This window comes from Jaculus jaculus, chromosome 19 (assembly GCF_020740685.1).
Source record: "Jaculus jaculus isolate mJacJac1 chromosome 19, mJacJac1.mat.Y.cur, whole genome shotgun sequence".
Classification (NCBI taxonomy): Eukaryota; Metazoa; Chordata; class Mammalia; order Rodentia; family Dipodidae; genus Jaculus; species Jaculus jaculus.
In genome coordinates this window covers 14,822,969-14,846,542 of record NC_059120.1, presented here as the reverse complement: position 1 = coordinate 14,846,542, position 23,574 = coordinate 14,822,969, and the positions used below count along the sequence as shown (strand labels likewise).

The 23,574-nt window shown below is 36.4% G+C and overlaps 1 protein-coding gene across 2 annotated transcripts in view; it reads left to right on the top strand.

The window, feature by feature from the left end:
- Window positions 1–23,574, top strand: part of Col24a1 (collagen type XXIV alpha 1 chain) — a 298,351-nt gene that overhangs the window by 108,268 nt on the left and 166,509 nt on the right. For both annotated transcript variants that reach the window (XM_045137919.1, XM_045137918.1), the window contains exons 20-24: window positions 5,854–5,907; window positions 15,366–15,419; window positions 17,440–17,484; window positions 19,527–19,580; window positions 21,912–21,956. In XM_045137919.1, the coding sequence (XP_044993854.1) occupies window positions 5,854–5,907; window positions 15,366–15,419; window positions 17,440–17,484; window positions 19,527–19,580; window positions 21,912–21,956 (252 nt within the window). The remainder of the gene's footprint in view (window positions 1–5,853; window positions 5,908–15,365; window positions 15,420–17,439; window positions 17,485–19,526; window positions 19,581–21,911; window positions 21,957–23,574) is intronic.

Genomic DNA, 23,574 nt, shown 5'->3' with positions numbered 1-23,574 from the left:
CTCATATCGCCACACATCAGCAGCAGAGCAGAAGCCTAACAGTGAGCTAGCTTGAGCACCCCATGAGCAGGACTAAAACCCCTCAAGGCCCACTCTCAGTGACACACCTCCTCCAACAAGGCTTCACCTCCATCTGAGCATCAAATATGAAGTTTAGCCGGGTGTGGTGGCGCATGCTTTTAATCCCAGCACTCGGGAGGCAGAGGTAGGAGGATCGCCGTCAGTTCAAGGCCACCCTGAGACTTCGCAGTGAATTCCAGGTAGCCTGGACTAGAGCAAAACCCTATCTTGAAAAACCAAAACAACAAATATATATACGTATATATGAAGTTTAATCACATACATATGAGGCTATGGGGGGCACTCCACATTCAAGTGGCCATGCCATTGTTATTTTAAATGTAAAAAAAAAAAAAAGTAGTTGGAACAACCTTATCAGATTTTTGTTTTTCCTTTTCCTCTTGTATATTTTTATGTCAACACAATTTTTTAAAATGGAAAGTATAGAATCTAAAGATATAGATAGATAGATAGATAGATAGATAGATAGATAGATAGATAGATCAAATGTTTTTATTGATTTTTTTTGTGACAGAGATTGAGAGAGAACACACAAGCGCGCCAGAGCTTCTTTCCTCTGTAGCTGCAGCTGCAAATGAACTCTGTATGCATGCACTACTTTGTGCATCTGGCTTTATGTGGGTACTGGGGAACTGAATCCAGACCAGCAGGCTTTACAAACAAATGCCTTCAACCAGTGGTAATCTCCCCAGCCCTAAAGATATATATGTATTTTCCAATCTATAAACTTAAATATTGCTGCTTGGCAAAGTGTCCATGTCTTATAACTTGTTTTATCATTTGAGTACTATGATTGAGCATGAAAAATTTTTATTATTATGAGCTGGACAGATGGCTTAGAAGTTAAGGCACTTGCATGCAAAACCTAACAATCCAGGTTCAATTCCTAAGTACCCATGTAAAACCAGATGTACAAAGTGGCACATGCATCTGGAGTTCATTTCCTAGAGGCCCTGGTATGCCCATTTGTTTTCTCTCTCTTTCTCTCTGCATGAAAAAAATAAAATATTTTTTAATTCCATTATTGACCCAGATGTGGTGGCACATGCCTTTAATCCCAGCAGAGGTAGGAGTATCACCATGAGTTCGAGGCTACCCTGAGATTACATAGTGAATTCATGGTTATCCTGGTCTACAGTGAGACCCTATCTCAAAAAAACCAAAAAAAAAAAAAAAATCCATTATGGATACATTTACCAGTGAATTCAGCTGATCCAGTTACCCCTGACTTTTAAAAAAACCTATTGTCCATCTATCTATCCATCATCTATCTATCTATCTATCTATCTATCTATCTATCTATCTATCTATCTATCTATTATCTATCTATCTATCATCTATCTATCTATCATCTATCTATCTACTTATCTATATATCAAGAAACTATGGTTTTTATATTTCAAAATGTATTGCTTAAAAGCTGATTCCTACTTGGAAGTTGCCCAGGTATGAAGTTTTTAAATAATGAAAAAGTCATTGGCCAAATTTCTAAGCTCTCCAATTTGGAAAGGATATAGTTGGGTTTTTTTCTCTTCTTTTTAATATAGGTAGTGATGTGATTTGGAGGTTGTCGTTATGGTTTTAATTTTAAAATATTCAACTTGCTTGACTATAACAGAAGATTTTCTGACATAATTTCTGCATTTGGTACTTTTTGTCTTCCTAGTATTCCTGTGTTAATACACTAAGGAAGCAGGAGTTCATATAGATTAAATATCCCATATTTGACCACACTAGCCTCACTAATTTTTCTTACTGTGCTTTTGCAAAATAAAATGCAACCACAAGAGCCTATCAAACAAATGAACATCATACACAATTATAAGAAAAATACCCTTAGAATTACTATAAAGGCCAATACTAGGATTGCCTGCTACTTCAAAAGCATTTATGTGTCCCACCCATCTCCCCCAGCCACAGGCCATGTCTCCTTCCCAGAGCAAGCAGTTCTTCATTGTTTATTTAGCTTATCACCCAGGTAGGCATCCCTAAAAACAGTACCATAGACATGCTTTGTTTCATGATTTGCTATGTCTTTCAATTTCCAAGTCCTTTCCCCATTTCATTTCTCCTCCTTATAATGTAGTTGCATACTCCCCAGTCCTTGGACCTGTAGAGTCTTCCCATGTCTGCGTTTTTCAGATTATAGTCTCATTGGTGGAGTTCTGCATGTTTTCTTGCTCATGTGCTTTTCATGAAAATTGATAGTCACATTACAGAGTCCTGATCATTTGCGTGTTTGCCTGTTTGTTTTTGGCAGGACTGTAGGGATGTAGGGTTCTTTCATCAAAAACATGCATCTAGTGTTTTTGTGTGTGTTTGTGTAATGTGATTAACAGTTTAAATTCAATGCCAAAAGCATTAGGAAACTTAAGGAAAAGCACCCTGAAAGTTTTCTAACTCTATCATTTCTTTCTGGGAAGGTTGAAGTATATTGCCTTATCTACTATTTGCATAATAGTAGTTTCACAATACAAAGAAAGACAAAATGAATGTTTGATGGTTTACCTTTATCTGTAATTTTTTCAGATAATGAATTGACTCCTTTTTCTCCTCTACATGTGAATAATTTTAGTGTTTTATTTAAATATTCAAACTTCAGTATATTTGTTGCAGTTAGTCCATCCCAATTTTTTTCTCTATTTAAAAAATTTCATGTTATCCCATTTCAAATGCATGAGATCTTTTAACATGAGACTTATCTCACTATCTGAGATAGCTTTCTTGTTTCCTAGTGTGACAAAGCATTCCAGGATTGTCTGGAAAATACACAAGTTATGAATGTATCCATGAGGATGCTCAGAGCAATGTTCTGACTGGTTGAAAATAAGTACCGGGGGATGTAAAGAAGCTATGGGACATGCTGTTCTCTTTTCTTGAGAAATAAGTTAGTCATTGAACAACAACAAAACATTGTTTCTTTTCAAGCAGTGACTGTGAACCAGATGTGGTATTAGTTGCTAGGAGCATGATACTGAATATCACCCAAACTATGCTGAAGGAGCTTGCGACCTTACAAGACAAATGAAATAAGACACAACACTATGCTGAGTTGTTTGGTTGTGTGAAAATCCTTAGGAGAAGGAAAGTAAAAATTGATGTTTAAAGATGAAGGTAGGGCTGGAGAGATGGCTCAGCGGTTAAGCACTTGCCTGTGAAGCCTACGGACCCCAGTTCGAGGCTCGGTTCCCCAGGTCCCACGTTAGCCAGATGCACAAGAGAGCGCACGCATCTGGAGTTCGTTTGCAGAGGCTGGAGGCCCTGGCGCGCCCATTCTCTGTCTCTCCCTCTATCTGTCTTTCTCTCTATGTCTGTCGCTCTCAAATAAAAATAAAAAAAATTAAAAAAAAAAGATGAAGTTAAACCTTTGGCTTGGAAACTGATGGGTGAGGGTGTTATTCAGTCACATAGTGGGTGCAAAATGAAGGGATGGGAAAGGTGGGGAAGACCCACTTCATTTGGGGCAACTGGCTAGAGTTACCACAGTAAGTAAAACAGAGGTGTCTTACCTCAAGGACAAGGATTTGCCCCACTATATATACCAACAAGGGATCTGACCAAGGGAGAGGACATGAGATCAGGAGAGGAATCGAATCTACGTGTACACATATACAAATAGGAACTAGGTGGCCTGATTCCTTTGGGTCAGGGAGGTCATGATACTAAGCTACCAAAACTATTCTATGACTTTCAGAGATCTGATGTGCTCTTGTCTTTCTGACATCATTGTCTTGTCTATTGGCATAAATGTTCCCAGCTTATATTTTTCTCCATAGAATTTACATTTTAAATCTGTTATTTAGACTTGAAGATATGGCTTAGTGGTTGAGGCACTTGCCTATGAAGACTAAGGGGCCATGTTTGATTCTCCAGAACCCTCATAAGCCAGATGCACATGGTGGCACATACATCTGGAGTTCGTTTGTATTAAAAGCATATGCCCCTCCTCTCTCTCTCTCTCTCTCTCTCTCTCTCTCTCTCTCTCTCTCTCTCTCTCTCTCCCTCCCTCCCTCCCTCCCTCCCTCCCTCTCTCTCTCTCTCCCTTTCTCTTCCTCTTAAGAAATAAATAAATAAAATATTAAATCTATTATTTAATCTTCCAAAGCATATGTGTTTTCCAGCCTGAATGAATCAGTGTCACTTTCTCATTCATTTTCCTCACAGAATGGGTTTCCCAGAATCAACGCTGCTGTTTCCTCTTGCTTGATGCATTTTTATTCCCATCACATTTATCTTTCCACTGAACTATCTTTCCTTGGCTTGCTGACAGTCATACTTTATCTGTGACCTTCTTTACTTTTAAAACTGCTGATGTTTGGATTTTTTTTTTTTTACTTTTTTTTGTCCACATCAGTGGATAACACTGAAATAGCTTAATCAAGAGAAACCCAGGAATTGACTTATCATTTGAACCTCATCGTGATGAGTCACATTTTCAACAACATTTTATTCTCACCATTCTAGAGAAACATAGTAGACCTCCTCCTAGCACTGACTTTATTTATCTCCATAGTGGTTTTTATCTTTCTGAAATTAATTGCTCATATTTCTTAAAGGTTTAATTATGGTTTTATTTTTATTTATTTACTTGACAGAGAAAGAGGGAGAGGAAGAGAGAGAGAGAATGGGCATGCCAGGGCCTCCAGCCACTACATACAAAGTCTAGACTTTTGTGCCCTTTTGTGCATCTGGCTAACGTGGGTCCTGAGGAATTGAACATAGGTTCTTTGGCTTTGCAGGCAAGCACCTTAACCACTAAGCAATCCCTCTTGCCCCTAATTATGTTTTTTTTTTGTTAAAAAATACACAAGTCAACAATTTTATTAAACTCATTAAGGGTAGAATCAGTAAAATGCTGAGTTCAAAAGCCATTTGAGGAGCTATATGTCAAATATGGGATATTAAGATAATAAGATAGATAAATAGATTTAAAAAACTGATTTCCTATGTATGTTAAGCAATGACTTTTCATTTTCTTAACAAGACAGAAGTGGCTTATCCCCACCTAACAAGACTCTACAAGTTCAAGTGTCAGCAGTAAATGGTGAATGAGTCTAACAGAATGCATCCCTTTAATCCTCGATGGCCCTGTGTTCTGTGTAACATGCTCTTGACCTTCATTTCTAAGTCACAGATAAGTTCTGAATGAGACTTTCATTCTCAGACTGAAATTGAAGGTTTTCCTTGGGTCTGAAGATTGTGAATAGTAGTAATATAAAATCACTTTTTAGAATACTATGAATTCTTCATTCCAGTGTTAAGCAACTGCCTAACAATTTTTAACACTCAGGTTATTGTTGTGGATATGTGTTTATTACTTCCATGTTTCTGTGCACCAATCCACGTACTCCATGAGTCACAGAGGCCAAAGTAGAACATCGGGCGTTCAACTGTATCGCTCTTTTGTTTTGTTTTGTTTCCATGGGACAGAGTCTATCGCTGAACCCAGAACTCCCTCTTTTAGTCAGCCTGGCTAACCAGTGAGCCTGGCAATTTCACTGTCCCTCGCCCTCCCCAGGACTGGGGTTTCCGGCATGCTGAGCAGAATGCCTGGAGTCTAGGTGCGTGCTGGACCCAAGCTCAGGTCCTCCTGCTTGTGCCGCGAGTACTCTTGCCCCTCGACCCATCTTTCCAGCCCCAACAACAAACTGTGGAGACTATGAATTGTTTTAATTATCTAAGAACTAAAGGAAAGGGAAATTTTTATTAAATGCTTGAAAGATTTAAAGAAAATTTATGTGGAATAACTCTTTACATTTTTATGTTTCCTAGGGTTTTCCAGGAGATATTGGGATTCCTGGGCAAAATGGCCCTGAAGGAACAAAGGTAAAAACTAACAAGCAAACCAATAAAATAGATTGAATGTGAATAGCTCAAGTTTTCTAATTTCACTTCTCAATGAAAGAGGACAAAGATCTTATGGATATCAGAGCATTTCTGTAATGGTTAATGAACTATTTTAAGTTCAGAAGCCAGACAACTGTAATCCTCCTCATTTGCTACAGACAGACATATTATTACAATAATGCTGTTTATAGATCTTAGAAGTTACTACTAAAGGCTTTTTTTTAAAGTAAGAAGCAGAAAATAATAAATTCTTAATATCATAGCATGTCAATAGATGAATAAAAAATGTCATTGCTAAAGCTCTTTGTAATGATAAAGTATCCATTGATTAAAATTTTTTAAAAAAGCTTATGGTGTTCTGGAGCCTTAACATGGCAGAAAATACCTGAAAAAAACTAAGACCTTTTAACTGCCTTTACCATCAGTGTGTGCACACTAGGAATTAGTCATTGTGAAAAGTCTAATGGCAAGATTTCCCCAGGCTGCCATGCAGACACTGAATGCAAGCAAATAAGGAGTGTGAATGATGCCCTGAGAGTGATGAAGCCTAAAGTTTGGAGAACTGCAAGTTATAGTCTCCCTGCTGTGGAGGGTATGTCAGTACGAGCGGAGGGAGAGAGAGAGGAAAGGATAGGTCACTCTGGAAAAGATATTAATAATAGCTACATTTGTAAGCACACTGTGTTCTTAAGCAGTACAATATTATAGCAAGTGTTTTATAGAAATGTCACAACAGCATTATGAGGTAGTTATTACTACCATTTTATAAATGTTGTTACAAATATTAAGATGTTCATTCAAAGTTACATAATTATCAAGTGACACAACCAGGATTTTAGCACAGATAAGAACTTTTGACCAGTTAGCTTGGCATGACGCTGTAGTGATCATTCACTACCAGGCTGAGAGCTTTTTCTTTATCTTACAGATACTAGGAATTAATCAAAGATACTTAGCTAGCAAAGTTTCCTAACTGGTTTGTGCCTTTAAATGCTATCCCTTCAATCATTACAAAGGTTAGTTTGAACAGGGAAAGAACTGAAAGTAGGAAGATAAGCTGTAAAAATTGAGGCAAAAACTAATAAAGATCTAAAAAAGCACGTTCCTGAATTCAGCAAATATTTCCTTGGCATCTCTCATGTGACTAGACCCTAAAGCTACCAACATGAGAAGTCCTAATTCCTATCTTCCAAAAGTGTACAATCAATATAAGCAGAGACCCCTTGATATTAGTCGCAATGGATACTAAACAATATTGTTACAGCACAGGCTTTGTGGCAAAGGTGGCCCTTGAGCGGGCATGATGCATGAGTGGGCATGTATGAAGCAGACAAGTGGGACAGATGACATCCAGGAAAAGGAAACTTGTGAGGGAGTGGAGGTACAATATTTGGAAAATATCTAAACGAAAGGTTATTCACTACTTATGTGAAATTCAGATTTCACTGAACGTCTTGTATTTAGTCTTCAGCCCCACCTGCCACCCACAGGCCTGCCTATATGCAGTGATCTTTCTCACTTACTTTCTGCCACCATGAAGTATGCCTCTGTCTGTCTGTTCACACCCCACATGTGTTTTGCATCACATCTTCTCCTGACTCCTGAACAGCTTCCTGCTGTCAATTTCAATCTTGATTCCAATTTCTCCTTTGACTCATACTTTCCTCCTGGAACTATGTTCAATGCCAATGTTGTAGTCCAGGGCCTCTTCAGTTTTCACCAGCATTAGTGTAATGGACCTCCAGTTAGAGTTCCCGCCTCCAGTTTGGCAGTTCTTCAAGTCTCCAGCCAGGAAGCTAAAGGAATAATCTGTACATAGTTCTCATCATGTCACCCTGGGGTTTAAATCCTTCCAATTGCTATTGCTTCCGGGTTAAAGTTCGCACATCAGTACATCAGCGTGTGGCTGTTTATGTTCTAATCGTCTATCTGTAGCTCTAAGTCACATGTTCACACCCATAATCACTTTGAATATAGCATCACTACAGACAAACTATGTAGATGACCACATGATGTCACACTTGTTCTAGTTCCTTTTATGCTATTCTTTTCCTAAAATATGTCAGTCTTCCTGTGCCCTTTTCATCTAGCCAATACTTACATATTGCATACCACAGTTAGCAGGCACCTTTTATTGTTTCCCCAAAACTAATTGAGATATTCTTTACCAAATTCCTTTATCTTCACATATCACAACCTCTCTTATATACGTCTGCTTCTCTATTTGAATCAAGTGTATTTGAAAAATAGAGATGAATTGACTTTAATTATATCGTAATATCCAAAATTATATGCATGCACACAATAGGAACTCAATGGATACTGACTGATTTGCTGTGAATAAAAACTATTTTGGAGATAGAAACACTTCTACTGGATAATTGACTGAAAATGAAGGAAGATAGAGAAATCAAAGGTTAAACTAAGATTCTGGCTTGGGCTACTCATGACATTGAACTTAAATGGGAAAACAAAATAGGGAATGCAGGAAGCTTGCTAGATTTGAAAAGTGCAGAAGAAAAGAAATATGACCTTGAGGATACTTATTTTGAAGTGCCCATTTGACATATAGATATAATTAATATTCAATGGTAAGTCAAAATGAAAAGTATAAATGGGAAGTTGAGATAGAGAGTACAGAGAATGGAGTTAAGATATCTCCTGTTGGGCTGGAGAGATGGCTCAGTCATTAAGGTGCTTGCCTGCAAAGCCTAACAACCAGAGTTCACTTCCCCAGTACCTATATACAGCCAGATGCCCAAAGTGATGCATGCATCTGGAGTCCATTTGCAGTGGCTGGAGGCCCTGACATGCCCATTCTCTCTGTCTCTTGTCTATCTCTCTCTCCTTTCAATTTAATAAATAAAAAGATTTTTTAAAGCATAGTAAAAATGATGTCTCCTGTTTACATTAGCCCTGCACCTGCTATTTGAACTTAATGAATAAACACATGTATTTATCCATTCTTTTCCATAATTTATTCATTCAACCCATATTAAGTTACTTTTATAAGGCTAAGCTAAATACTAAATATGAGGTATGAGTCATTGTTCAATTGTGATGCTTCTCTTTGTTGGAATTACAATTTAGTGAGAGATTTAAAAATATCACAAACAGTAAGAAGTAACTCATCAAAGAGGTGATGCTGTCCTGAGAGGGCCTCAAAAAATGAAGACAGGAACTGAAGAGATGGCTTGGTGGTTAATTGTGCTCCCTGTGTGAATATGAAGATCGAAGATGGCCTGAAACTGCCCGAGTTTGAATCTCCAGAACCCACGTAAACAGCTAGGCATGACCCTCCAGGCTGTAACCCCAGTCTCACAAAGAGGAGAAGAGACCAGGGAATCTCCCCAGCTTTTGAAAAGCAGCAAGCTCTAGTATCTGTAAAAGACTCAGGCACAAACAAGAACAGGCAGACAAGGGATAGGACGGGCTACCCAGTATTCTGCTCAACCCACCGCATGGATGCACAAGGGTGGCTGCAAGAGCATGTGCAAGTGGATACGATGTGCACACACACACACACACTACATTGCATATACACATTCAAAAAACTTGAGCAATAATCCTTGTCTTTGGAAGTTAGGAAGTATTTCAAGAGGTGTAGTCATTAAACTTAAAGTTTAGGTACGCACATCACACCAGGAGAGAAGTCAGGTTTCCTGTGAGTTTGGAGATTTTGTTTCACTTGGAATTTTTGTCAAGAAGAAAGGAACTGTTTAATATCATTACAATAGCCATCTTATTTCTCCTCAGTACTTCCTTTGGACTTAAAACTAAAGTGCTAATGGTGGTTCAAAAGACCTGAAACATTGGGCTGGAGAGATGGCATAGTCGTTAAGCTGCTTTTCCTGTGAAACCTAAGGACCCAGGTTCAATTCCCCAGTACCTACATAACCCAGATGCACATGGTGGCTCATGAATCTGGAGTTCATTTGCAGTGGCTAGAGGCTCTAACATACCCATTCTTTCTGTCTCTGTCTCTCTCCCTCTCTTGCTTTTCTCTCTCTCTTAAATATATAAAGTAAAATAAAGACCTGAAAACTAGACTTTTAACAAATACCTCTGTTGAATTTCTAATGGGTAATGATTTAGTATATTTTACCCAAATTTATTCAGTAGGTATGAACTTATTAATGTCAACAATGAAATTGTACTCATTTTACATATATCACTGAGTTCTGAAGCAATAATTGAGAAGAGATGATTTTTATTAAAAGGGCCATAAAACTAGGGAAAAATTATGTTTGGTAGGTTGAAAGACCTGGTTTTGTCTTTTTTTTCTTGATCTTTCTCATTTGCCTTGACCATTTTCTAGAAACAAGGAACACAAAGGTAGACATACTGACTGCTAACGAGATGGGTTTTGAGGTGTGTATTGTCTATTACAAAAGCATCTTGAACTCCCCTTGCTTTTATATAAATGTCTTGTTTGAAAGGTAGGAATAATATAAATTACTAAAGCTCTACCAAGCCTGTATCATATTGGGAAATTAGGAAAATCTTGTACCCTGTATTTGAAATAAATGGTCTCTTTATTTTCCAAATAAGGGGTATTTTTTTTTCCAGAGCAATTTGGCTGAGCTCTAAAGAAACCTTTATTTTCTATTCAATTTTCTGCCAGTTGACTAAAAAACCTCAAAGTAGTATTGAAGACTTGTGTTAATTATGGTCCTACTGGTTTTGGAGTTCAGTGTGCATGTTTGTGTATGTGTGTTTGTGTGTGTGTGTGTGTGTGTGTGTGTGTGTGTGTATTTGTGTTTGTATATAGATGCAAGCTTCTTCAGAAAGCCTTCTTATGAGACACCCCATTTGGCAATCTGCTTTCAAGACTCCCAAAACATTTGCAAAACCACATCCTTTATTGCTTGCTGCAGAAAGAAAGAGTAACCAATAAATACTGTCTGTTCTCCAATAAACAGAGGAATACTGGTATTTGTTTATGTAATGGTTTGCATTTCTACTTTGGCTATGGAATTAAAATGTTAAAACCAGCTGTTATTGTCACTTGTATAACAGCCATGATGTTTTCAAAGAAAGCCTACTATTTGCAAGATTATGTTACACAATATACAGAAATAATTCTTGCATTGACTCATTCCAGTATGTCATATGTTTATCTGTACAGAGGTAAGCCAATGGGGTAAGAGAAGGATGCCTGACTCTAGACAGACAATCCTTCAAGGTCACCTCCTTTCAGCCCTGAACATCTATATTCCATCTACTAAATTAGAATATTATATATAGAGTTCTTTTGTCAGCCCATTTGGTCCTCTGAGCAGTAGTCAACTGAGAAAAATTGAATGAGCTTGCACCCACCATAGGCAAATTTGCTCTTTGTTTCACTATGTTAGGTAATAACTAGAAAACAAGATTAAAACATGGCCTTGTGTGTAGAAGTATTTGTAATGTTCCAGAAACATAAGCCTTATTTATGTGTAAAGTGAAAAAGCATAATTACCAGATAGTCAATGATAAATGTTCAGTTAAGGGTTTAAAAGAAAGAGAACAATTGATGTGCCTGTTTTTTGAGAGGTCTTGGGGGAATTGGAATTTGATTTCAAATCATTGATTTAGCCAAGTAGACCCAAGACATGAACAAGATCTATGCAAAAATGAAAATATGAGCCTGTTAGAGAGGACAGAAGCAAACCTGTCTGACTAAAAGTGGTAGAAAACAGATTATAGAAGATACTAAGCATAAAATTGAGGTATATAACTGCTAATAAGCTTATGGAAGACGTGTGTGTGTGTGTGTGTGTGTGTGTGTGTGTGTGTGTGTGTTAAAAAAACTCACATAATATGGAATCTGCCTTCTTAATTTTTCCCATATATAGTACAATATTGCAATATTTAAAAATGTATCTTCGGGGCTGGAGAGATGGTTCAGTAGTTAAGGTACTTGCCTGTAAACCCTAGTGATCCGGGTTCCATCCCCCAGCACCCAAGTAAAACCTGATGCACAAAGTGGCACATACATCTGGAGTTCCTTAGCAGAGGCTGGAGACCCTGGTGTACCCATTCATTCATATTCCTTCTCTTTCTCTCTCTCTCTCTCTCTCTCTCTCTCTCTCTCTCTCTCTCTCTCTCTCTCCACCTCTGTCTCTCTCTTTCTGTGTGTGCTTGAAAATAAATAAGTAAAAATTAAAAATTAAAGATGTATGTAAGGGGCTTAATAAATGGCTTAGCAATTAAGGTGCATGCTTGTGAATCCTAAGCACCCAGGTAATTTTCATCAGGTCCCACATAAGCCAGACGCACATGGTGGCACAGGCATTTAGTGTTTGTTTGCAGTGGCTAGAGGCCCTGGCATGCCCATTCTCTCTTTCTCTCTCTTTCTCTCTGTCTCTAATAAATAAATAAATGTAAATAAAATCTTTAAAAATGTATGTAAGATCAGAGACCACAACACTAAATCAGATTGCCAACAGGCCTACCATGGCTCACCATGGCTCCGGGAACATTACAGAAGAGGGTTGCAGAAAGATTTTAAGAGCCACAGAGTGGATGGGAACACACTGAGGCATGGTCCACTCCCCCTACTCCACAGGGACTGACTGAGGCCTTCGTGACCCCACAGTGAATATGATAGCTATACTGAGGAGGCCCCTGGGCTAACAGAAGCAGGGACAAGGGGACAAAAGAGTATAACTTGATATATATAAAACTTTAAAAAACATATATATGTTATTGTACAACAGATCTCTACAGCTTTTTTTCTTGCATTATTAAAAAAGTCTATACCAATTGAAGAGACCTCATTGGCCTTTGGTAAACCTGTTCTACTGACTGCTTCTATGACTTTACCTACTTTAGATAACCATGTAAATAGAATGCTAGAGTGTGTGTTCTTGTGTGGCTGGCTTATTCCACTGAACCTAGAGATCACTGATTTGACTAGACTAGCTGAGCAAGGAGCCACAGGGATTCTGTCTCCACCACCCTAGTGTGAGATTACAGACATGCACCCCAAGCCTGTTTCTTACATGGGATTTAGGAATCTATCCTGTATGTATACTTTTATGACAATTATTTTACCCACTGAACTATCTCCCCTGACCCCAGTTCATTCATTTTATGGCTTAAAATATTATGTTTTTATATACGCCACATTTTCTTTATTTATTAATCTATTAATGGACATTTAGGTTACACGCACCATTGGATATTGTAAATAACATCTATGAATATAGAAGGGCAAATCTCTGAGGTCCAGTTTTCAGTGTTTTTGAACAAATACCCAAAAGTTATTGGCCCACTTGGTAATTAGGCTGTTTGGTTTCTCTGCTGTTGAATTATAGGAATTCCTTATATATATTTTGTATATAAACCCCTTGTCCAATAATTGGCTCACAGTCATTTTTTTTCTTCCATTTTGTAGGCTGCCTTTTCAGTGTTTTGACTGTTTCCTTTGCTCTACAAAGCTTTGTAATTTGATGTCATCCTACTTGTCTATTTTGGCTTTTATTACCTTTGTTTTTTGTGTCATGTCCAAGAAGTCATTGTCATGACTAATGTTTTGAAGCTTTTCCCTTAGGAGTTTTATTGTTTGAGATTTCATATTTAAGTCTTTAATCTATTTGGTTTATTTTTGTGTGTCGTATGAAGTAAATGTCCAGCTTTATTGATGTTCATTTAAATATACAAATTTCTCAGACTACCTTTGTGACATAGACTTGTCACCCTTGACAAAAATTCCTTGACTCAATATGGCTGGGAGTATCATCGAGTTCTCTATTTTATTCCACTGGTCTGTATTTAAATTATTTCAATTTATTTAATATTTAGATGATTGCAGCTTTGTAATGCCTTATGGTCAGGAAAAATGAGACCCTCATCTTTCTTCTTCTTGTTCAATATTATTTATCTTTGTGTTTCATAGGCTGTTTTTGTTTTTTTTTTTTTTCAAGGTAGGGTCTTACTCTACCCCAAACTGACATGAAATTCACTATGTAGTCTCAGGATGGCCTCAAACTCATAGTAATCCTCCTACTTCTGCTCCTAAGTACTGGGGCTAAAGGAATGTGCCACCACACCCAGCTGGTTGAGTTTTTCGTGACATATTTTGACTATTTTTCTCATTTACATATATAAATCTCCTAGGTATGTTTACTGCTCCTAGCACACACCCCCTGAGCAAGGTATCACCTCCCAAATTGGCATCAGCTGGATACCAAGCGTTCAAACCACCTGGGGCTAGGGGGTACATTTCATATTCAAACTACCACAAATAGCAAGCTAGTAATGTGGTTATGCTCACTGTATAGGGCATAGAAATGCATTGCCGGCTAGTAACTGTTGCAATCACTAATCAATATGAGATGTGTAATAATAAAGGAAACTAATGTTTATTAAGTCCCTATTATAGTCCAGGTACAATTTTATTTATACCTGTACTAGCTTTATGGTTCTGCTGGTAACAATTCTGTAGATAAGGAAAGTGAGGTTATGCCCTACTAAGACTCAATTTATGGTTGAGTACATTTTAAATTTTTTAACATATGAAAAATAATAAACCTGCACATCTTAAACAATAATGATGAAACAATTCTCATTTATGAAAAAATAGGCTGGAGGGATGGCTAAGTGGGTAAAATACTTGCCACACTAGCATGCAAACTCATATCCACATAAAATGCCAAGCATGAGGGTACACACCTGTGATCCCAGCACTGAAGAGGTGGACACAGGGAATCCCTGGGGCTAACTGGTCAGGTAGTCTGTCCAAGTTGGTGAGTTCTAGATGAGCTATTAGTTTGGTCAGAAACTCTTTCTAAAAGAGTAGGGTGAAGAGCAATAAGACCTTTTGCTTACTGTAAAATTACTAAAAGCAGTAATGCAAAATAAAAATCTTAAAGAGTGCTTTACTTATGCTTTGCTGACACATTACATATTTAGAACCAAACAAATAAGAAAATGTTGGCATATTTAATAGATATTGCATGGTGTGTCCATATATATGGACACTATGTTATATATACATATATATGAGTATAAACATATAAGATATAATTATGTACATATGTGTATAGGACACTGTATATGTATACATATAAAATATATGTAAGACAGATAATAGATAGATAGATACATAGATAGATAGATAGATAGATAGATAAATAGATAGATAGATGGATAATGTTCAGATTAACAGATGGATTCCATTGTTTAAATTAGAAGAACTTTGACTAAAAAAGTATTTGGAATTTGAAAACTAATATAGTGAATGAATTGTTTGGATGGTAACATACTGTCTAAAATCAAATTACTCCATTTCTCAGTTTTACTAATACCTGCTGGTTTCCTTCTTAGCTACCATCTCAACTCCTTTCTCTTAATGAGAAATGAATAGTAATGAGTGATATTAATGTTGTTGATAAAATATGTTAACAGATGCACTTTTTTTTTTATTTTCCGCACTTATGTTACCTTTATAGGGACTCTTTGGAAGTCGAGGGCCTCCTGGGCCTCCTGGTCTCAAAGGAACTCAGGTATGGTGGAAATGAATATCCAGTCTTCATTTCTTAAATTTGGATTTGCCCTTTTTTGTTTTTGGTGAGAGTTTAGTTTCTGCTTAAAGAAAATAAGTGGCTTAGTGTGAACAATTTTGGTTGTAAAGGATTGCAAGCGACCATTTATACTGGCAACTATGGGATGAAATTTGGAATGATTTTATACGATTCTGAACTAGTTAGATTTATTTCATGGTCTCTAATGGAATGCTGAAAAATCTAAGCCCAGAATCAAACACATATGTACTTGAATTTAGATTTACTATTTGTGACTAGCTTATATTTGTGAAATATAATATAATATAATATTTCAGCTGAATTGTGAATTGAGCAAAATTTTGGTTTATATGATTCTAGGGTGGTCTATATATGTTGTTAAGATATGATATCAGCTATTTACTTAAAGGAAAACAAATTAGCATTCCATAACTGTCTATGATGTCATCTCCTCATAGAAAATAATGCCTGTTTTCCTCATTTTTTATTTTATCTTTGTCATATACCCATCTATTCAATTTTGATCCATGCAAAGAAAGCATCGCTTATTAAATTGTTTTTATTAAGACCATACATTGTATGGATAGACACATCATGTGTTGGACCGTCTTTTCCCTCCTCCCTACCCCCATTCAGCAGAGGGCTTCTCCTCAGTGGCGCTGCTGATGTTCCATAGGGTTGTTTTATATTTCATGATATATTTCATGATAATGTGACTCTAAGAATATTGGAACTATAGATTGGTGAAGAATAAAACTGACAAGACGCTCCATTTGAGAAGGTAATACCATTGTAGTTACCTTCTCAATAGTGGGGACAAAACACCCAACTCAAACCAGTTGCTGGGAGGAAAGTTCTTTTATTTTTGTTTACAGTATTGAAGGGAAGCTTCATGGCGGCAGGGGAAAGCATAGCATAAGCAGAGGCTGGGCATAACCTCTGCCACAGCAGGTGGACATCAGCAGCAGCAGAGTGAGCCAGCTATCACACTTCTAAACCCACGCCCACCACATAGGAACCAAGTATTCAGAACACATGAGTTCCCTGGGGATATCTGGTCTGTATAAATGCACTTGTTTTTGTCCCCTTACAACTGTAGACTGAACCCAGTACTTGTGTGCGCCCTGCCATCACTACTCAGCTGTGTACTGTGCACTATGTACACACACTATTTGCTTATGATCTGAGGTGTAGCTTTTCATCTCTAGGGCCTAAGTCAGCATTAAAACTAATAAATAGATTTGTTGAGCAGAATATGGCGGCACATGCCTATAATCTTAACACATGGGAGACTGAGGCAGAGAGCTCATGAGTTTGAACCAAGCTGGGCTACAAAATGAATCCCTGTCTCAAGAAAAACAAAGTTAAGTCAATGATTTATGAAAATATGCATAGAAAAAACATGTTTTGTGCAAATTTCTTTTTTTTTTTTTTTGAGGTTAGGGTCTCACTCTAGCTCAGGCTGACCCGGAATTCACTATGTAGTCTCAGAGTGGCCTTGAACTCACAGTGATTCTCCTACGTCTGCCTCCCTAGTGCTGGGATTAAAGGCGTGAGCCACCATGCCCGGCTATTTTGTGCAATTTTTAAATATACCTATGTGTATTGATTTCCATCTGTGAAGAACTTATTTGAGTTGCTCTCTGTAAACCCAGCAAGGTAAACATCATCCTCATTTGATGGTTTTGATGATTTCTAATCTTGATTTTGTTACATTATAATTATAATTACCTTCAGTCCCAGTTTTTTACATATGAATTATACCATGTAACAATTTAAAAGTAGTAACACAATAAAATATGATAATGTTCATGTCCCTGTATAAGTAAAAGTGGGTTTATCAGCCAAAAAAAATAAAAGGTTGTGAAGTGACACAGTCCAAAATGTAAGATAATCTGTTACATCTCATAGCAAGCTTCAGATTTCAGAAGAAATACAAAAAATAAGCATTTTCATTGTTAAACACTTATTTTAGGCCATGATATTTCCTTATTTTTTTAAGGGAGAAGAAGGACCAGTTGGACCATTTGGAGAACCGGGGCCAAGAGTAAGTATCACAAAAATTGCTTTCTTAAGCCAGGCATGGGCTGTCTTCTCAGAACTTGAGGAAGCAGGAGGCAGAAGGGTGTTGAGTTCAAGGCCAATGGGGCCTATCTAGAGACTTCCAGGCCAGCATCAGCTACATACTGACACCCTGTCTTAAAATGAAATAAATAAAATAGGTAAATAAGTTTTATAAGTGTTTTTTTTCTGGAAAATAACTGTCTCGTAAATACTTTACAAGGAACAAAAGTTAGAACCGATTATGATCATACAACCCACCAAAATAAAGTAAGATTAAAACTAGAAATTTTTCTAGAAATACTTTAATTTCATTATCCACTGATTTTTTCCCAGTGGTCCTAGAAGTTTGTACAAATTATCTGAAATATTCCCAAAGCATAGTATAAGAAGTAGAATAACTTAGCTGCTTTAGTAATATTTTAGAAATTTTGTTTTTTAACTGTCAGTAAAATTATGGGAAGCTAATGAGAAAGTGTTTCTAATTTTTTATCAGATAGCACCATATGATATGAACTGTAAATTAGTGTTCTGAAGTTCTAAAAATTAATTTAAAAGTTTTGATGTACATTACCAAAGTGTACATTTTGAAGTTTATTTTATGCATAGATATGTATGTGTGATACGTTGTTTTAAGAGCCATTCAATTCATGAAATGCAACTTATTTCCTCTTTCAAAATATATATGTATACATTCATTCATTTATTTGAAAGAGAGAAAATGGGTGATTCAGGGCCTGCACTGATATCTAATAATAATATTATTTTCACTTCTCTGCTATGCACTTGGAAACAAACCATTTGATCATTTCAAGTAAACCAGGGGCAATAATTAAACAAACATTTTAGCTAGAACTTTTGGGTGTGTCAAAGTATTTGTAGTGACCATCAATAATAAAATTCAAATATATAATGCCAACTATATCTTATATAATTGGTGTTCTCTGTCACCCTCTCCCTTCGTCATTTCCTCCTAATAAATATGAATTTATCACATAGTTGCTGAGGCATATTGCTCTCCCTAACTAAATCTTGCATATCATATATCGCTTGTGGTGACCATGTTTTCTATTCTCTTCAGCTGCATACCACTGTGACCCCGCTACCCTTATCTTCTCATGGCAGTAACAGGCCCTCCAATCCTCTTCTTTAGTTTATTTTATTATTTGTTGAGACCACTGCTGCTGCTCTCACACTGATCTATACTTTGATGGCCGTTGGACATTTCTGTTTGTACTCCTTGTTTCAACGTTGTGATGCTATTAAAGCATAGATAATATTTCTGTACTCCTTGTTTCAATGATGTGATGCTATTAAGGTATAGATAATGTCACTTTTCTCAAAGCTCACCTAAGGCTTCCTGTCCTATTCTAAGCAGCAGCCAAATAACCTACTGTTAACGTACAAAGCCATAAATGACCTGACATCCCATTCCCAATTTTATACCATCTTCTTACTCATCTTCTCCTCCACTGACCTCTCAGGATTTCTCCAGTACTCCATGAACAGCCCCGCCCATGTGCTTTTCACATCCTTTCCCTCTGCCCCAAGTGCTGTTCCTTCAAATATCCATATAACTTGTCTCTGCAAGACTTTAATCAAGTGCCACCTTGTCAGTGAGGTCTTCTTCTATGGCCAACTTAAAAACTTCCACAACAGTTTATATGTCTCTTCTCTCCTTAATGCTCTTCTCTTTTATGTTTCTCACTCTCTAACATACTACATATATACACATGTATTTTTGTAAACGTTTTGTCATCATCGCTAAAGTTGGAACTCTATGTGGGTGGGTGTGGTTAGTGTTCTCTCAAGCCTCACAATTGACAACTGTGCCTGACATACAGTAATCACACAACTATGCATAGTATGAATGGCTAGCAAATATAATAAACATTTATCAAATAATTTTAACCTGCTCATTTCATGAGTAGATTACATTTGAAAAACCTTAGGAAACTTTTATACAAATGAAAAATAACTAAATATATTTCTTTTTATTGTTGTTCTTTTTTTTCTGTTCTCCTCTAGGGAAAACCAGGTCGCAAAGGGTATATGGGTGAACCAGGACCAGAAGGCTTAAAGGTAAAGTACTTACCATTTAAAAAGAAAATCAGTTTTATTGCTAGAGAGATGGGTCAGCAGTTGAGATGCTTACTTGCAAAGCCTGGAGGCCTGGGTCCAACTCCCCAATACCCACATAAAGCCAGATGTGCAAAGTGGCTCATGTGTCTGGAGTTCATTTGCAGTGGCCTCCATAGTGTGTCCATTCTGTCTCTCTCCCTGTCTCTCATGTCCTTCTTATTTCTCTATCACATACATTGCAAATAAAATATTTTTTTACAAACTAGTCTTAAATATAGATTTTCAAAACTATAATAATAACTATTAAATGGACACATGTCAACTTATAGGGTACGAGTAAGATGTAATAACTGCTTTAAAGAGCAATTAGGACTCTATATGTCTACGTATATATCTATATGCAATTTGGTAAAGAAACATGAGGGTAAGATCTTTAGATAATTTTCACTCAATGACAAGCCATCTTTTAACCTCTCTGAATACTTAAACAAAAATGTAGGAAATATGCAAGTAATTCTCCTTTTTACCATAAAATAAATCTTCCCTAAGACTACACAGGAAAAAGGGTACCCTTATAGAAGGGCAACTTTTATAAGAAGGAAATGTGTAAGAAAGTTAAACCCTAGATAATCCTGCCATGTTTTCTGCAACAGCCTTCTAATGAGCTGTCCATCTGAAACTAGGCAAACACCCTGCGATTACAATGTTTCAGTTTTACCATTTGTCTAAAGCCATGCTGAAACTGAACAGAAACACTGTATAGACTGTGACTCATAATTAATGCTAGGTTTCAGCACTTAACATCAATGCTACCCCATAGATATATCATGTGAAACACACAGTGAACCATGATGAAATGTAAAAATAAACAGGTCAAAAAATCTTAACAATACATTTTATTTAGCCCCAAATACAAAATATTGCAATTTCAATATGTAGTCTATATCAAACTAGTTGCTAAAATGCTTTGCTGTCTTTCTTGTATGATTTTAATATCTGATACAAATTTTACACTTACATCATATGCCATCCCCAGTGGCTATGGTATTGATTTGTATCTTAACATTTCTCCACCAAAGATCACAATGTAATAATTAATGTCAACTTTTAAAATTATGAATCATTTCCATAAACATGGAGTACATTCCTATCATATTTACTCCAAGTAGTACCCCAAACTTAATCTCTAGCCCTTCATTAATTCTTACCTTTGTTCATGACATTTTCCACCTTAAAAATAGCTCTTTCTCATCACTGCTGAATATCCCTTGCTTCTCATGGCCCAACTCACATGCAGTTTCACAATCCATTATTTGAATTCAGCACTATTTGGGTTTTTGAAAAGTAATTTGGGAGATATATATATATATATATATGTGTGTATGTGTGGATATATATGTATATATACATATGTATATATGTATATACGTATATACGTATATATGTATATATACGTATGTATGCATATATTTTTTTTCTCACATCACATTAGGCATAGGTGTCAAGTAAGCCAAGTTTGCTACCAAAAAACAAAAAACATTTGATTGCTGGAGCTCTGTGGACCATGCAATCATGCTTTGTGGTTTAGGAACATAGAGTTCTTCAGCATCTCTCCTAACTCCATCCACAGAGTGCCTGTCCTGCGTACCTCTGTCACTTCCCTATGGTATGTTTTCCCTTCCACTTGAGGAAAAACATAAGTCTCCTTGTGGACAAAGGCTTGATGTTTTATTTGTAGCATCTTTTAAAGTGTCTCCTCTCTTTGTTTACCTTCTTGTAGGCTGAAAACAAAGCATTTCATTTCAAACATGTTTACATATTAAATGATTCTAGGAATTGAATAGAATAATGCCAGTTAAGAAAGTAGATATTTCTCAGCAATCTAAATGCCAGCTTTGTCTTCTCTCAGGACACAACAGGGCGCCCCTGTCACCTGTGGCGGCTCTGGGACAGGTAGCTTATGTCATAGACACACGCTGGATCATGATATACAGAGAATTTCCTCCTACTGAGGGCTAACCCCACAGTGCATGGCCCATGTACCCCAACAAGGAGGGACCAGGAGGGGTCTAACAATGAAACCAACTTGACTGTATTCACTGAGTACAAAACTTATTTTAAAAAAAGAAAGCAGATATTATTGTCAGAATGAAAATGGAGGAAGTCCACATTCCATGGGGCTACTATACCAGCTCTGCATAACTAAAGTCTCCTTTGCCCTTTTTGGTGTCATGACGAAACAATTGCATGAAATGAAATCAGAAGACCTATCATGAAAGATTTTATTGAAAAATATTCATTTTTTTCCAATTTTATATTCTTTATCAACAGGGAGAAGTAGGAGATCAAGGAGATACTGGAAAAATTGGAGAAACAGTAAGCTCATTTTATGCTCTTATTTTCATTTTTCTATTATTGGTAAGCTTTAAGAATCCTGTTAACCAGGACCTGTTAGCCATAATCACAATAGCAAGAATGAGAATAAATATTATTCATTATAGATTAATAAATAAAACCTGTGCCACAGAGAAATGAGGGGAATCCATGATTGAGTCCTCTTTTCACTAGTGTAAATTATGTTTATGATCTCAGGATCATTCTTATATAAAATATATGGCATTCAATTTCAGCTCTGATAACTTCCATCTAAAATAGACTTAGCACTTTTCATAATTAAAATAAACATAAGTTACAGGTGGCGGCACATATTTATAGTCACAGCGCTTGGGAGATTGAAGTACAAAGTTCATGAGTTCAAGACCAGCCTGGGCTACCTAGAGAAAACACAATCTGAAACAGCAAACAAAAACAACAAGAAGTTAATTGGTCATAAAACCATTCATAGTTTAAAGATAATTCCTCTTACCCAAGATTCAATGAAATGTGAAATATAATCTCTTTCATTAAATACATTTGGTTGAATTTTATATGAATATGCTAGTGTGAAGCTTCATGTCATATTCTACTTGGTTGTTAGAAAAAATTTTATTTTCTACAATGAGGTAATACAGTGAAAATATTCTTTAACAAATGAACCTACATAATATATTAAGTAATTAATTAACACAAATGGATTTGTTTATAGTATATGATAGTTATTTTCACAAAACAAGTGATATACTTTATTTGATAACTTATGCAACCAAGTTCCCCAGAGTCTACCTTATAACAAATAATAGTAATGCTTTCAACAAAATAATTTGTTAGCTTAGTTAATGAAACAATTTTAAAACCTAGTATATAATTAAAAAAACTATTCTATTTTGCCATTATATATTAATATAAATTGGCAGAATGTTGTTAAGTATTTAAAAAGAAAGTCAATGCTATTTCCTGTTAACTCTGAGATACCAAAAGGTGAATTCTGTTCTTGTTTCTGCTGAGAAAAGGATTTCAATATAGTATTGATATCAGATTACTAAAAATGTCTCACTGAATATGATTGTAACTTACATATCGCTACAGCCAGTCAAAGAAATTAAATTCCAGCATCTCTGACTATCAAGTTGCTTAGGAAATATATAAACTGGAACAGTATCCGAAGTTAGGATACCAGTGAAAACATTTTTTCACATTTTGTATATTTAATTTTCAAAAGTTATTTAATCATGCTGGACTAGCCCCTCACAGGACAAGAATTGGTTATCAATGCTGTCCAAAGAGGCCATGAATGGTCACTGCAAGGAAAATGGCATTTATTGATTATTTGCTATGTGCTAGACATCAGCCAATGCTGTGATGTTTTATATTATGCTACTTCATTTATTTTCATCATTTTTCCTAATTCTTAAAATTAGGAAGCTGGAGAACAGAATGTAACTGATTCAAAGTTCCATAAGTAAGCTGATATTTAAACCCATACTTCCAAATTCAAAATCCAGATATCTATATTACACCATGCTGAGATGTTTTTATATTAATTAGGCAACCATTTGCCTAGATGTTGAAAAATACTTGGAGGGCTGGAGAGATGGCGTAGTGGTTAATGTGTATG